Here is a 15,551-nt window from a genome sequence, read left to right as displayed (position 1 = left end):
GTCCATGGCCTGATGCGTGGGCTGACTGCAATTCGACCTGCAAAATCCTCACCGCCAAACTAAAATTTAGCAAAAAAAGATCCCCGTCCCTCCGTTGTCGCGCCTCGATTTTCTCCCCAGGGCTCCTTCTCCTCTCATATCATTCCTTCCAAATCTCTCAGAATGAAGCGCAAGACAGATAACAGCACGAACGGCAAAGACCAGCCGGAGACGAAGAAGCGCGCCTTGTCCAGCGAAGAAGTCGCTGCGCGCTTCCGTGAGGGTCTATTTGAACCCTCGGAGCAACAGAAGTATACCGAGCAGTACGCTCAGTCTGCTCCGTACGTCGACCCCTGATCACCGTGCCCTTCACGTCCGTTTGTCTCAATCAGGCAACAGGCTGACTATCGTTCAAGTTACAAGCATGGAGTCATTTCTCCTCTGATTGAGTCTTCCCTTCTACGAGCAGTCCGCGATGAAATCCAGGCCCAAGTCGACTTCACCGAGAAGGAAACGGACATTTACAAGATCTTCCAGTCCGGAGATCTGGCCAACTTGGACGGCCTTGACGATGCCTCCCTGTCCAAGCTTCCTTCGATTCTAAAGCTGCGCGATGCTCTATACTCTGCTCGGTTCCGCGAATACCTCTCCGCCGTGACCGGATCCGGAAAGCTCAGCGGTCGCAAAACCGACATGGCCATCAACGTCTACAACGAAGGCTGCCACCTTTTGTGCCACGACGATGTCATCGGCAGCAGACGTGTATCCTATATCCTGTATCTGACCGATCCCGACACCCCATGGCAAGAAGAATGGGGTGGTGCGTTGCGCCTGTATCCCACCACCACGAAAAAGGACGTCAACGGCGAGGATGTCAAGATCCCCAGTCCCGACTTCAGCCTTAGCATCCCGCCTGCATTCAACCAGCTCAGCTTCTTCACCGTCCAACCAGGAGAGAGTTTCCACGACGTCGAGGAAGTCTACCACCCCAAGGAGAATGAGGACAAGTCCAAGAAACGGGTGCGCATGGCGATCAGCGGATGGTTCCACATCCCCCAGGAAGGGGAGGATGGATACGAGGCTGGCTTGGAGGAGAAGCTCGCAGAACGCAGCAGTCTTGCCCAGCTCCAGGGACGAGGCGATATCTACGATCTCCCTCAGCCCAAGCCGGTCGCCTGCGAGGAAGAGGACGAACAAGCGGACGAGGGCAAGGGGAAGGGCAAGGCGAAGGTGGAGGAGGAACCCGGCGCCGAGTTCACGGAGTCCGACTTGAACTTCCTAATCCAATACATAGCACCCTCCTACCTGACTCCCGACATCGCAGAGGAGATGTCCGAGACCTTCACGAACGAATCCTCGCTCAACCTCGACCGGTTCCTGTCGGAGAAATTCGCCGCTCGGGTGCGCGCTTACATCGAAGAGCAAGAGAAACAATCTCTGCCCAACTCCTCGGACGAGATTCTCGCCCAGACCGGGTGGACCGTTGCCCGGCCTCCCCACAAGCAGCGCTACATGTTTCAACAGCACGGAACCGCCACTGAGGATCAGAAGACCCCACTTCAGGAGCTCCTCAATGACCTCTTCCCGTCCCGGGCGTTCCGCAAATGGTTGGCGCTGATCACTGGCGCGGATCGCATCTCCAGCTACGACTACCTGGCGCGCCGTTTCCGCCGGGGTCAGGACTACACCCTGGCTAGCGGCTACAATGGGGAGGAGCCCCGCTTGGAGTTCACTCTGTGCCTGACGCCCACGCCCGGGTGGGAGCCTGAAGGCGCCGAGGACGAGGACGAGGAGGCCGACGGTGAGACCAAGGAGAAGCCCAAGCCCAAGGACGGCGCCAAGACTTCCGACGAGCCCGCAGTGGGTGGGTACGAGATCTACATGGCCGGAGATGACGAGGACGAGGGCGATGCGGCTATCTACCGGTCGGCCGGTGCTGACGAAGACGATGGTATCCTCTTCAGCACCGCGGCCTGCTGGAACCGTCTCAGCATTGTCCTGCGCGACAGCGGCACGCTCAAGTTCGTCAAGTACGTCAGTGCCGCTGCCAAGGGTGATCGCTGGGATATCACCGGTGACCTGGGTGTGGAATTCGATGACAATGATGAAGATGACGAGGATGATGAGGATGATGACGACGAAGCTGATCTTGATGAAATGGAGGAAGATGAAGGCGAGGAGGATGAGGAGTAAACCCTTCTATCTCCACTGAAAAGACAAAAAACGAATCTGTACATACAAACACGCCATTTGGGCTTGGAATCATATTGAGACCCCGATACTAAAAATAGACCTTGTTATCCACATTGTTTTGAGACATCTGTCATACCGTATGCCAGCCATTACTACAGTACATGCATGCAATCCATCCATACAACAAACAAGCAATCGCAAGACAGCAACTCTGAGACACACACACACACGCACACACGCCCTTCAACTAGGATTGTAACCAGACCATCCTCCTTCCCACACACTCTAATGCTACTACTCAAGCAAGATCAGTGGCTGAGCTCCAGCACAAGCCAAGCTAACCGCCCAATTCCACACGAGGTATCAAAGAATCAGCCTTCTGAGCTGAGCCACAAACACACGCACACAGCCAGCAGAAGCAGGCAACAGCATACCCTCCCTCCCGACTGGGCTATTCCACTCCCCGCAGCAGGAACCCACAGCACAGCCTTCTCCCCACATCAAGCATCCCTCAAACCCGGGCGTGCCCCTCCACCCACTGACTGAAACTTATAGTCTACCTTCCACAAGGCAGGAAAGCACAAGGCAGAGCGAGCAAGTACCGTAGCTTAAGGCTAGTGGATCCATGCACCTGGCCAGCCGGCCAATCATTGCCTCCCATTTTGTAGTTTCAAGATCATCGATCCTATCTATATCTAGGGGAGTTATCAAGCCATCTACCCAGTGGAGCTTATCCCCCGCCCTAATTCCTCGTATGGAGAGTCGACCTTGCAGATGGATGGGATGTGAATGTTTACTTAGGTAGAAATCGAAGGGCGGGGCTCAATCTTGGCTTTTTCAATGAGGCTGAGATCCTTCAGGTTGCCATGTTAAGACATATGGCATTGATGGATGGGATCGTGATGGGTCGGGTCGGGGTTGGTTGTAGGCGGTTCCCTAGGAGATGCGCTGTGTTTGGTCATGACCTGATTGAATCTGGGCTGTGTGAATGCCTGTGTGGTGTTTGATTGTTATGTCGTCGTGGTTTGTATTGGAGCGGTAGGTGTATGTCTATGTGATTGGGATCTAGTTGCTTGATCCGGATTAAGATTGTCTACTGTCCTGCTCATGCGTTACTATTGAACGCGCTCTGAGTAGAGCGATAAACTATTGCGTTATCATCACGAAAACGCACCGAATCCCTTAGTCAAAAGAAGTACTCCGTAGATGGTGGAGAATATACAATCGGTGACTATGCCCGGTCGCTACATTGACCACTATACTGACTACTGAGTGACCAGTGTAGCGCAGCTGCTGCACTAATACTAAGCAGGTAAACCATCAAAAGCTCCCAACAACATCATGGATTCAACCAAAGCAAACCCCCATAGACTATCTCCCTTCAATTCAACCACAATCAACAGAGCCAGTGAGCTGCAACAAAAAAAAATACAAAAAGTGCCAGCCTTAACAAACCACGTGGCACTCCTCGTAACTTCAGCCACATTCGGACTTTCGGACCTCATGCCCTCCCCTCCTCCGGGAAGAAAATGTCCGATCGGGGAATGCAAGTTGGTCTGAGCTTTTTTTTTCCTTTTTCCCTTCTGTGTGTCTGCAGCGCACTGGGTCGGTCGGAGTGAAGGAAGAGGGGGGCAAGGGAAAGCCTGAAAGAGGGGAATGGATGGATGATGAACAAGCGCTGTGTAAGCTTGAATCATCATTAATCAAATCATCCATCCTGTTGCAAGGTGATCTCCAACACTTTCCATTCGCATAGATTGTCCAAGGTTACAATGCGGGAGGGGTAGCGCATGGCTACTGTACAAGGGTTCGGACAATTGATTATATGTCATGTTTTTCATTTTGTGTTTTGCACTCAGAAGTGGCTCGCATGGAGGATGATCCGCGCTGACTTCGCCTTGTGCCGCGGGGTTTGCTTGCTTGCTTGCTTGTGAGCTGTGCTGTGCTTTACTTGTCTGGGCGCTTGCTGGTACTGTATGTACATATTAGTTGTCGGGGTTACTCCGAGAGGATGGTTTTTTTTTTTTTTTTTTTCCCTTTGCCACCCTAATTCAAGTGGTCTGGCTAGGATGTACTATAGGTTGTTAAAATGGTCGCCGTCTAGGCAGGATAACTAAGTTGCAGCTGCAGATTCGGAGTGGTCCCTGAAGAGTGAACGAAGGACAATAATCTACCTGGCTGAACGCTCCGTCTCGTCTGAAGAGGGATCCACCGATTCCCGGGTGCCAGGGACAGGGACCGAGGCATCGGGGAGGAAAGAATTCGGTGGAGATGGCTAGTTGCGTCGTGAGTAAGCACTAATTAGGGCCGATGGGATGGTAACTCGAGACTAGACTACCTCGAGAGGAGAAAGCAAAATAGGGAAAACTAAGCTTTACTCATTGCTTGTGGACAATGATCACAATCGAAAGTTTTGGTCAGCGGATACTTAATCATGGCCGCGGGTAATTGACATGCCGACATATATTGGTCAAGGATGCTGATTCGAGGCGGATTTCCTTGGTCCCCAGTAGTGAGGTAGCATTGCATGAAATCGCAGCAGCGCTGAAGAGGAGAAGGTCTCATCGTGAAAGGTCGCTTATGCTCGTCATCTATCTTTCTTAGTCAGATATTACGTCCCTAGGCGCTTCTATTGGCAATTCAATGCATCGCTCGCTCGAGGAGTCAACGCCAACGCCCCCGCGGACAGATTCAGAATACTCGTAGCCGGCCGGTTATAGCCTGTTCAATGACCCCGTTCGATGTCGCAGGCGCCATGATGAGCTGCAGTTGGCATGGATCTGTTGACTGTTTTCCTCCATCATTGCATGCCATGCTACCCTGGTCTGGCAGATTTTACCCATGGCCATGGGCAAGGATAAAAGGCAAGCCCGGCATGCACACTTTAATTAAGCGTGGGGTCCAGATGGTTATCTCTTCGACAGGGGAGTCCGAGCTTCGGTACTATGCGCAGGGCAGCTGCCGGACGACTTGATGAACAGTGATCCGTCGCGACCTGCTTCGATCAGCCTCATACTCTGAACCACAACAGCCGGACAGACGTCTCAGTCTGGGGCACGAACTGCAGGTGAAGCCAGACTTATTAGATGCTGTAGCTTGCCGGCAACAAAAGCAGCCGGGTCCGCTCGAGGCCCTGCATGCAGAAATTAGATACTGAGTGTTGAGCGGTCACTGACAGAGTCAATGTAACCATCCGGGCCCGTTCAGCCAGACACAGGTTGGAATTCGATCTAATCAAGTGCGTCGGTTGCAGGCTCCAGAATCTGGCCCCTCCGCGGCGAAGGAGTAATTTTGTCGATAGAGGATGACGACCTAGTCAAGCCTTGAGCACACGGAATACCCGTCGCAAGAATCCTTCCGAAGCTGCGCGCCGCTGTCTAATCCTTCGAGATGAGCCTTGCATTCGTGCCGGGAAGTCCCATTCTTGCGCCGTCACCGCCGTCACCGGTCTCCCAGTTGGACGAGAGAATCCGTATGGATGTGAACGGCCAAAATGCAGTCCCCCCAGCAGCTCAACTCGGGCAAATCGAGACTTTGCCATCTCGGGCAGGTCCTTAACGGGGCCGGACGGTGTCACATAGATTGAGGGCACATGGCCCAATAATGCACGAGGAACCCTGGCTGGCGCTAAGGCCTGTAGTCAGGCCCCGACCCTGTAGGTTAGTGCGGACGATAATAATCGAGCCATATTCATCTCGTGGCCAGCGATCCGACTTGCGTCGTCTTACCTTCAATCGTTGGCCCTGTTGGCGGAGGCTTGGAAGCGGCCTGCCGTGACCCACCCACCCTCCTTGCCCTGTAAGCTGTCACAGCGCGCACCCCCTCCAAAGTACTGCATGGCTGCAGAATGCAGCAAAAACCCAGCATCATTCAAGGCGGGTAAAATGCAATAGGTTGGATTGATGTTAGTGTGTTGTGATTGGAGGCTTGTACCCCGAGTGCAAAGTCCTGTTTAATCTCCCGGCTAGGGAAGTCCGATACCGCACCTGGAACCCCGAGTACTTTGCTGACACCCAACAACCCCGTGGAGATTGTGGACGAATCTTACCATCTTGAACGCAATGTAAGCATAGCCCGTGGAGGTGTGGCGCATAATACACACAGCAAAATTCCAATAACGCACTTTCACCCACAAGAAACACAAAACACAAGACAAGAAAAGAAAAGACAAGACGGGTGAATACATGCGTTCGTGGCCCGATTCCGACCCCGCCCCCGACTCCGCCAAAGACAGACAGACCATCGTAAACCACCAACCAGATGGAAAAGATGCGGAGTGGTGCCTGTTGGGATTTTGGCTTGTGGCTCTATCAGATCAATACAGCATACACGGTCATTTCCACCACCAAACAGCTTTCCGTGAGACCTGTCTTGGGCAGACTGAATAGTCTGGACTAGGTTCCGGTGTCACCCCATCTCGATCCTGGCATTTTTGGCAATTTAGACACACAATCACACCAGTAAGCACAGGACCACCCTGGCTTCTGATCATCTCCTCGATTGGATGGCAGGTGCCATGCTAGCGGGGAAATTCGTGCACGATCTGCAGGCTGGTGGCTCCCCCAACGTGGAAAAAGAAAACATGGCAGTCAATTTCCTGACATGCGGATAGGGCAGCCGGCTGATGGACTATGGTGTGACTGCCGTGTACTGTACATGTACATGTATACTAGTCAGTCAGTCACTCCTTGATCTCATTATCAATCACATGGGGTGAGTATACTGCTCTTCCCAAATTGGGGAAATCCATTGGGACTAAACTGGAGGCTTCAGGGTTGCATTGACTGACTCAGTCAATTATGCGACAGCTCGTTGGTTAGTCATAAAAAAAAAATCTAAAACAAAGAACACTAGGGGAAATAAAAAGGCAAGAGTCCTGGCGGATAAGTATCGTTTCCGTCACTTATAGTCTTGGCTCTCAATTTGATCTATCAAGTGCAAGGGAGGAGGACCGAGTCTGGAGTCCTGTGGGAGTCGGTGAGACATCAGCAATGGAGGCGGCCACCACTTTGTTGTCTCGTAGGTCCGTCTGTAGGGTATGTGCGCGAGGTCATGACGCGGATGCCTTGACACAACAAACCAAGGGATGAAACTAGCTCGAGACTTTTGTCTTGAGCCACTGTCACCGACTCTCCCATGGCCCTGTCCAGGGAAAGGGAAAAGGGAAGGGGAAAAGAGAGAGAGAGAGAGAGGCCTATAACAACAGACAAGCATGGAGTCAGATCGACCGAAGAGTACTTGGCAGGCAAGGGCCGGCGGAAGAAGCAGGTTGATCATGGATTGTACTGTTTAGAACTCAAGGTCGGACGGAGTATAGGGTCTCTCTGTACATTGTCCACACTATCCAAGTATGCATGCATGTCGATGATGATGATGGCCACATTCCACGGTACTGTACTGTTCGACATCCCGATTTATCGATTCCGTTATCCCAATGAAGACGAGATTAGTGAGAAAGGGACTTGTTTGCTCGGACTGTCATAGCGTTATCACTTTTCAGTCTACAGTGGTTGGACAGTCTGTTACACCCATGTTGTCTGACCTCAACACCTTCATGACAATGGGATGGGGGGACGGAAAGGATACATACATACTGTACAGCATACATGTAAGGAAGAACAGACGCTACTCCGTGGAGGGCGTTGGGAGATCTTGGCACCCGTGTGACTGAACGACTGACGCCGCTGCATGTCCAGAACCTCCATAATCAGGCGTTTTAGCGGCGATCATTCCACCGTGGTTGCCATGTGTCGGCTGCTGGAAAGTCAAAAATGAATCATGTTACGGGGCTAGAGGAAACTTTGACGCCAGGCTGCAGAGGGGAGAGGGAGGAAGGCTGGATAGTGGTGTGAATGTCCTTTCCTCCTTTCGGACCGCACTTCAACTATCTATCTCTCTCTTCTCTTAGACAAACAAACAAACGCTGACTTCCGGGAGGAGAACTAAACATGAAGTAAGTTCCTGCTTTCAAGTTCATCACTTGATTTGTATACCTTTCAGCCCGTAACGTTTCACCCCGGCGGGTAAAATTACCATGGTTTCGCAGAACGTGCTTTTGTACCACTCAAGCGAGCTGTCAAGGTCGCCAATGGACCCTTCGCCTCGCATAGCGTGAGTTGCCATGAGTCCCCGGCACTCTCCCCATCCGGCCGTTGGATAGTGATTGTCTTATCTATCACTTCAAGGTTGCTACCACTCGAATCTACGAGTAGACACGGAAAAGGAGAACCTTACGTCCCACGTCTGCAAGGAGAAGTGCCCTCTCAACGGGCAGAGGAAGACAGAGAGGTTGGTAGTACAGGAGGAAGGGACATACACAGCAATACGCTGACGGGCAGTTCGACCGTGGGACCCCTGCGGCCGATCGTTCAGTGCAGCCACGTGAAAGCAAACCGCATCGCATCGAGATCGTTGCCGACCGAGGATGGCCTCTGCTTCGTCCTTGGTCAGATGAGTCTTTTTCCCCCTTCTCTTTCTGCCCCCTCTTCGTATCATCATCATCATTATCATCATGTCTTTCCGACAATGATCGTGCTCAATATGTACTCGGACTGAATCTCTATGGTAGGTCTCACATCAGCCTTGGATCAAGAGGAAGGGAGGCTCTCCACGGTTTTATCTTGGCTTCAGCCCATTGAATTCAAAGTCCTCGGCTCTGGGACCCAGAAATCCCTTCATCCGCGTACATCTCAAGACAGTTTCGTATTTTCATGATGTAATGGCCAGTGCATACGAAGACGAGGCGAGGCCGGCTCCCGATTGTCAGTTGAACGTCTTTCTGCTAGCAATCATGCACCAAATGAGTTACCACCACGGGCACCATCATCACCACCACGACGGCGGGTAGAGGTGCCGAAACTCTTGCAGTAACTGCCTTTTCAACCATGACAGCTGCCCGTAAGCTGATTCGTGTAATGATTGGATCGACTCCAAGTCCCCCATGGATTTGGTGGGCCCCACTTTCCGGTTGGCCCAAGCTGGACAGTACCACGCGTGCCCTCAACTTCACAGCCAAATTCACAAGAAGGAAGTCCTTCTTTCTGATGGCACTGGGCTGGGTCTAGAACTGGGACGTTCCAACCCCTCTGCTCCTTTCATTTTGACTTCCATTGTTTCTGGCCGGGCTTCTTCCTCTGACACTTCTGATTTGTTTGCTACTCGCATTGGAAATCAGCCTCTCGACCCCCGGCTCAACATGATCCTATATTGAAACTATTGCTGCCCGGAGCCAAAAGCAAAGAAAAACGGGCCCGCGAGCGGCGGAAGGTCGTGGAGGAAATAAATGGACGACGACGGACCTGCCGGCCATTCAGTTGCTGCAAGGTTACGGAGTACCTCGGCACGATCTACGCTTGAGTTGCCCAACAGGTCAGCTCCTACAATTGCCTAAGTAGGACAAGCCCTGTTCGGACGAGTTTTGTCTGAAATCTGCATTAGCATCGACTATCGCATTACCCACATCATCCCATATATTTGTTTGCATCCAACGTTCGTCATTGGCACTGTACAATATCCGAGAAGGGCGGGGTTTTCTTTTTTGTCTATTTTTATGTGCTGTTGGACAAGCAGAGTGGCCGGTAGATTCTAAGTTCATATCGGCCGATAATTTAAGGCAAAAAAAAAAAAGAAAAAAAAAAGAAGTAAGCATTCGGACGCATTAGGAAAAAGCAGACCAAGAAAGATGGATACAAAATCGCAAAATTCAGCGGAGCCAGCCAGCTATCCGATGCGCTAGATCCCAAGTGGGGGAACTAAGCACCTTTGAACTCTGGTACCTGACATTTTATTTTTATTTTAATTTGGTGCACACTATCAGAAGTCATCGTGTTCTTGACATGAAGAGTTCTGGATAAGTCAAAGTACTTAGCTATGTAGAGTCCTTCAGTTATTTTGTCGAAGTTTAACCTAAACATGTAATCATTATCATCACTTGTCCCATATCTGAATTATGGTTGTGGCATGGCAGTGACTGACCCATCGGAGCCAGTGGACGGAAGGGGGTTGAGGCTTTCCCCTCCCTCCCTGGCTCCGAACCTTTTCACCCACCACCACCACCACCACCCTCCACCCTCCCAGAAGAAAAGTGGCCGCCTCGTGGCGGTGGACTCCTGTCGCAGCAGATCACTCTTGCTTGAATGCTTGGCCGTTTCCAGACGGATGACCTGCCTTAGTATAGCCCTTTTCGGGTAACGATTCGCCCTTACCCTTCGCTTCAGTACTCAAATCGGATTCTCATCTCATGCCGCTCTGATACCAATCAATCGATTTTGAACGGTAATTCAGCATGCCATGCCGTAGTGAGCGTCAGTGGCTGTCACCACGGCGGGCGACCTACCGGGTTTGCGACCATGCTACGTCCGACCAAGGGTGAATAATGCACTCTTATACGACCGGGGGTGGTGGATTGTCGATTGATCTTTGTGGTCTGAGTGTCCATACTTGAGGAACGCAACGCCAAGAGCCACCTAGCAGCATATGATACCTGCTGTATCATCTGTATCTCGCAGTAGTCACCAATAAAACCCCATGCATCAATCACTCCGTGTCACATAGATCTATCTAGCAAAGAAATTGAACTCGGGAGGAGGAAATTCAGGTAGAAGTGACCTGCAGCGGCGGAGGAGACCTTGAAATTGTTCAGGGACCAGCACGAGACCGAGAGAGAAAGATCGGATACTGGAGACTACATTGTCAGAGACAAGGGATGTTTCTTCGGTGGTTGCAGCAGGGATCACAAGCTGATAGATTGATTGATTGCCCTTTCAAAGAAGGGGGGATGGATACGTGTGAGCTGCATCAGATCATTCTCAACCCTTCAGCTCTTTTTCTCTCCATTTCCATTTTAAACTTTCTCCCCTTTCACTCGGGTTTTTTTTTCTGCTATTGATTGTGATTTTTTGAGTAAATAACCGTGGGTTATCCTTTTCAGGCTATTCTGAGCCATCCATCCATGCAATGCATCTGTCATTCTATCTCAGGATTGCCGGCAAGAGAGGTATGTGAGTGCTACCGAACAGATAGAAGATATCTGACTGCAATTGTTTGATCTGCAATGCCCGTCAGGTTGTCTTTCCTCCTTCCATGCCACATTTTGCCTTTGCCTGCCCATGACTTTTCTTCAATCTCCAGCCTAAGAGTCTCCACCGACTGTTTCCAGACCCGCCCCGGGGTTCCTCTTGCGCTGACTTGACTAGACTAGTCAGAACATCTGGTCGATAGCTCCCGCGACTAAAAAAGTCGGCGACTTGGTCTTGAAGGTTTCAATCATTTTTCACCCCGATCCAGTGCTAGTCTAGTGCCCTCCCCCCAAACCCACACGCCCCAAGGAGTCGGAGTCCTCCTGCCAGCCTGCCCTTTCAGACACTTTCCAGTGCCAGTGCCAGTGCCAGTGCCACCCACTAAGTGACTAAAGTACTGGAAGTACCGTCTGGTTCCTGCCACTAGACTAATACTATTCTTACTACGACCAATCGAGTATTACTCCGTATTTTGCAACTCCAGTCCACCCTCTTCTGGCCTCTTTAGTCTAGGCTTCAATCTATCTTTCCCTTCTCCTTCAATCGCCGGCCCCCCTCTCCCTCTTGTCTTCTCTCCTCTTTTGTCCCGAGTACGACCAACTCGACCTCTAATCATTCATCCTCAATCACCTCACACTTTCAAGAATATTACTACTACAAGTACTACTTCCATTACTAGTACTCTCCCGAGTCTAGTCCCTCCATATCTCTTTAACAATCTCTTCACCCCTCGTCCTCATCATCCCCGCAGCATCCGTCGCATTAACTAGCTCGGTCACGTTAAGCTTCTGCTGGCTATCGGTCGGAATCTTTGCCCTAACTCTTCTTCCTACCCAATTGTTCGTCTCTTCACTCTTGTGCCACGTTCCGCTGCACCGCCCGAGCGTTTTATTCTCGGCCATCAGGTAAGCTCCCTCCCTGTGCGATCCAGTATCCGCAAACCATGCCCCAGAACCATTCATTGGTCCTGTGGTCTATAATTTCCGTCCCTCTCTTCCCCCCCCCCTCTTCTGCTCCTCCTCTCCCCCCATGTGGTTGACCTTGACACCGATTGCTCATTTTTTTTTTATTATTAAAATTTAGCGCTCCCCTACCTTTTCCTTTCCTTACCTGAAACGTCCCCTCCTCTTTCTCTTCCCTGTATATCCTCAGTCACCTTGATCACGACTTAACTGCCTTCGTTTTACTTTTTCTGCAGCGACACATCCTCTTTAAACAGGTACGACGGCTACTTTCCCGCCAGAACCCGCGGCACCCTCCCCCGAACTTCTGCTTCGCTTTGCGTGCTTCGATTAACATCCCGTAAACTTCATATTGTGTACTCATTTCATCGTCGCATAGTGACCGTCATCCGCCTCGCCTTTCTACCTTGCTTGTCTGCCTATCAGGCGGATATATCTACCGACCTGAAGACTCGATCGTACAGTGGCACTCGTTAGAACTGCTGTCAGGGTCGACGTGATTTTGGGAGGATATACGGCGCTTTGCGAAACGGAAGAAAAAGGAGAAACGAAAGTCCCGACTGGTCCCCTGAACACGAAAGGCAAACGTCTCGATCTGGAGCCGATTCCCTACGCGATCCTCGAACAGTACCTCGATCGACAGCGATTTCTCGGCATTGACCGCTTAGATCGGTTCGTCAACCAATATAAGACGTGTGCTGTTCGACAATTTCCCGATACGTCGAACATGATATAGTGGGGAGGAGTTCGATATTTGGAACCACCACCTCTCGCAAAAGTCATCGTCACTCTTTGAGAAATACCCATACCCACATACGTTCTCTCGCTTTCTGTTTCGCCCATCCACACTGTTCCACCACCTCCGTGAAACTTGCACAATGGAAACGACCCTCACACATCGGCCGTGGGAGCCTGCCACAACCGGACCGCAGAGCATTCCAACCACTCAGACTCTGCCGTCTATCTCAACATTGACAGCAATGACGGGCATGCCGACCCAGGCTGAGAAATCGCCTGGTAATGCGTCGTTGAATACCATTGAGCGAGATTCAGGGAACTGGTCTATGCCTCAGAGCACGAGTAAGAGAGTGTTGTTTTCATCACATACGTAAATCATGCTGACCGACCGCCCACGCCAGGATCTTCCACCTATTCCACCGCGACAAACGGAACCGGCAACTATCCCTCCCTTTCTTTTCTCACATCATCCCAACCATCTCCGAACCGCGTCTCCCTTGTCTCCGACCGATCCCCATACCCCAATGATCTCTCCAGTACCACCACCCCTTCTTCAGCCGGAGCGCAGCCATCGCCGAATTTTGGGCACGCCCAACCTCCGACGACATTGCCCTCGATAAATCAAAACTACGATGCGCCTTCTCAGAGAGCCAGTATTGCCGAGCCGGCGGAATCGCGACGCAGCAGCGTGGATAGCAGGATGAACCAGGGGATCAGCTCCCTTGCCATAAACCCGGCTTCACCATATCACAGCACAAATGCTTCTCAGTCTTCGATTGTATCCGGTCTACAAAGGGAGCGTGGCATTTCGATGGATGTCAATATGAACAATTCCTACCGGGGTCCTCGCTACTCTGCCGGACAGCCGCTTTCTCCACTTGGCCCACGGGCTGGCGAGCATCGTAGCTTTGCGGCTGGCCGCACTGCGCCTGCAATCTCGTCGAATCCCCGGTCCGAGATTTACAATGCGGAAGCGCCCACCGCGGGTCTCGCGTACGCCTTCCCCGATCCAGATGTCGCCCGGTCGAATTCTGTGTCGTCTACCGCCGAAAAACCTCTCAACGGTCATCAATTTACCCGCAAAGGAAGCACGGCAGAGTCCTTGGCCAGTAGTGTATATTCCGATGCACGCCTGCCCCGTGGACAACATGGTATGTCGGGCATAGAATAGCTATGAGACGAGTCCTTATTCACACGTTATTCTGACTATCAACAGAACTACCGCAAAATGTTCATCACCATACGCTCCAGCACAAGCAAGTCCGAGGTCTTATCGGCGAGTCTGAGGCACATGGTGGCAGCACCCCCTACAGCCGTACACCGGAACTACGCGTCACCCATAAGCTAGCGGAGCGGAAGCGCCGGAGCGAGATGAAGGATTGCTTTGAGTCGTTACGCGTCCGTCTTCCGCAAAGTCAGAACAACAAGTCCAGCAAATGGGAGACTCTCACCAGAGGTAGGGGATTTCTCTTGAGCTGTCACCTCACCTAGTACTAACAAATCCATTAGCAATTGAATACATCGGGCATCTGGAGAAAATGCTTAACAATGCTCGCCGTGACAACGATGTCCTAAGAAGTGAGGTCGACGAACTGAGGACGCAGCTTAGCCAGCAACAAGCCAACGGGCAGTCGCGCCAGGCGTCAATATTTGAACATCACTCCATCTCTGCTCCGCAGACGAATGGGCAAGTGCACGGACCGATTTTTCCCAGCTACGCTCAAGGATCTGCGATGACGCAGGAGCAGCCTCGCACCTTACCTCCCCTTATGAATGGGTCGGTCGCTCCTATGCAGGGTGTACAGTATACCGATGATCGACGGTAGCTTGTCACATAATCATTAAATACCGAGTCACAGCCAATGATGGCTTTACTACGAATGCATCGGTGATGATTTATCGGCGACTGCAATCCATTCACTCTGCTCTGTCCTATGGACACTTACCAAGGAACGTCTAAGGCGCGACTGGCTTTTAGACTTCTCTTTCGGGCGGCTTTTCTCTTTCCGCGGAAATTTGGTCTTCCTTCAACATATACATATTCCCTGAACTGTACCGGCATATCTTTTCGCACTGGCTTCCGGTGTTGACCGAATCCGCTGCTTTCTTCATCCTCTCTGTGTCTTATTTCTTCAAGTTTTTGCCTCAAAGATTACCCCCGCATCGCATCTTTTGACATTCTTCTTGCTTCTTCTTTGTTGTCTCCTGCGCTGGGAATACTTTCCCACCTGAGGGAGTCCATGTGTTTGTCCTTGGTTTACGGTTGGATCGGTTATCGAAGTTGCAACCTCAATACCCCTTGATTGTAGAAAAGGAAGCAACATGTTTGCGACATGAGCTTTGCGCATATGCCTTCTTGATATCCTCATGGCCTGTTCATTATGTCGGTGTGACCTTTTGGTACTGACTTGGAGATGAAATGAAAAAATCGTACCGCTGGGCAAGCCGATCTACAGAAATCGGCAATGATTCTGCTCCATATTTACCTTCCCATGTTGACTTTTGTTGGAGTAAAAGTAACTACAGAGGGAAATGTTGTGGTTTCCCGGCGCATAGAAACTTTAGGAGTGCTGTATTCCATGATACTATTTTTGTCCCAGAAGAACGGGGTACCTGATTGGCGGCCCGTGACCTTCTGCAACATCCATGATGGGGCTAGCGC

The 15,551-nt window shown here is 51.3% G+C and overlaps 2 protein-coding genes across 2 annotated transcripts; both read left to right on the top strand.

Moving 5' to 3' along the window:
- Positions 1-83: 83 nt before the first annotated feature.
- On the top strand, positions 84-2,282 carry BO97DRAFT_388652 (oxidative DNA demethylase). Its single transcript, XM_025693669.1, has 2 exons — positions 84-320; positions 396-2,282. The coding sequence occupies exons 1-2, from the start codon at positions 163-165 to the stop codon at positions 2,170-2,172; spliced, it is 1,935 nt and encodes a 644-aa protein (XP_025552639.1). The 5' UTR covers positions 84-162; the 3' UTR covers positions 2,173-2,282.
- Positions 2,283-12,710: 10,428 nt separating this feature from the next.
- Positions 12,711-15,012, top strand: BO97DRAFT_39640 (putative HLH transcription factor (Hpa3)). The gene is made up of 4 exons (XM_025694083.1): positions 12,711-13,231; positions 13,291-14,040; positions 14,106-14,345; positions 14,399-15,012. The coding sequence occupies exons 1-4, from the start codon at positions 13,030-13,032 to the stop codon at positions 14,713-14,715; spliced, it is 1,509 nt and encodes a 502-aa protein (XP_025552638.1). The 5' UTR covers positions 12,711-13,029; the 3' UTR covers positions 14,716-15,012.
- Positions 15,013-15,551: the final 539 nt, after the last annotated feature.

The sequence above is a fragment of the Aspergillus homomorphus genome (genome assembly GCF_003184865.1).
Source record: "Aspergillus homomorphus CBS 101889 unplaced genomic scaffold BO97scaffold_13, whole genome shotgun sequence".
In the NCBI taxonomy this organism is placed as follows: domain Eukaryota; kingdom Fungi; phylum Ascomycota; class Eurotiomycetes; order Eurotiales; family Aspergillaceae; genus Aspergillus; species Aspergillus homomorphus.
Note: the sequence above shows the minus strand (reverse complement) of the source record. Positions and strands in the feature narration are given on the sequence as shown.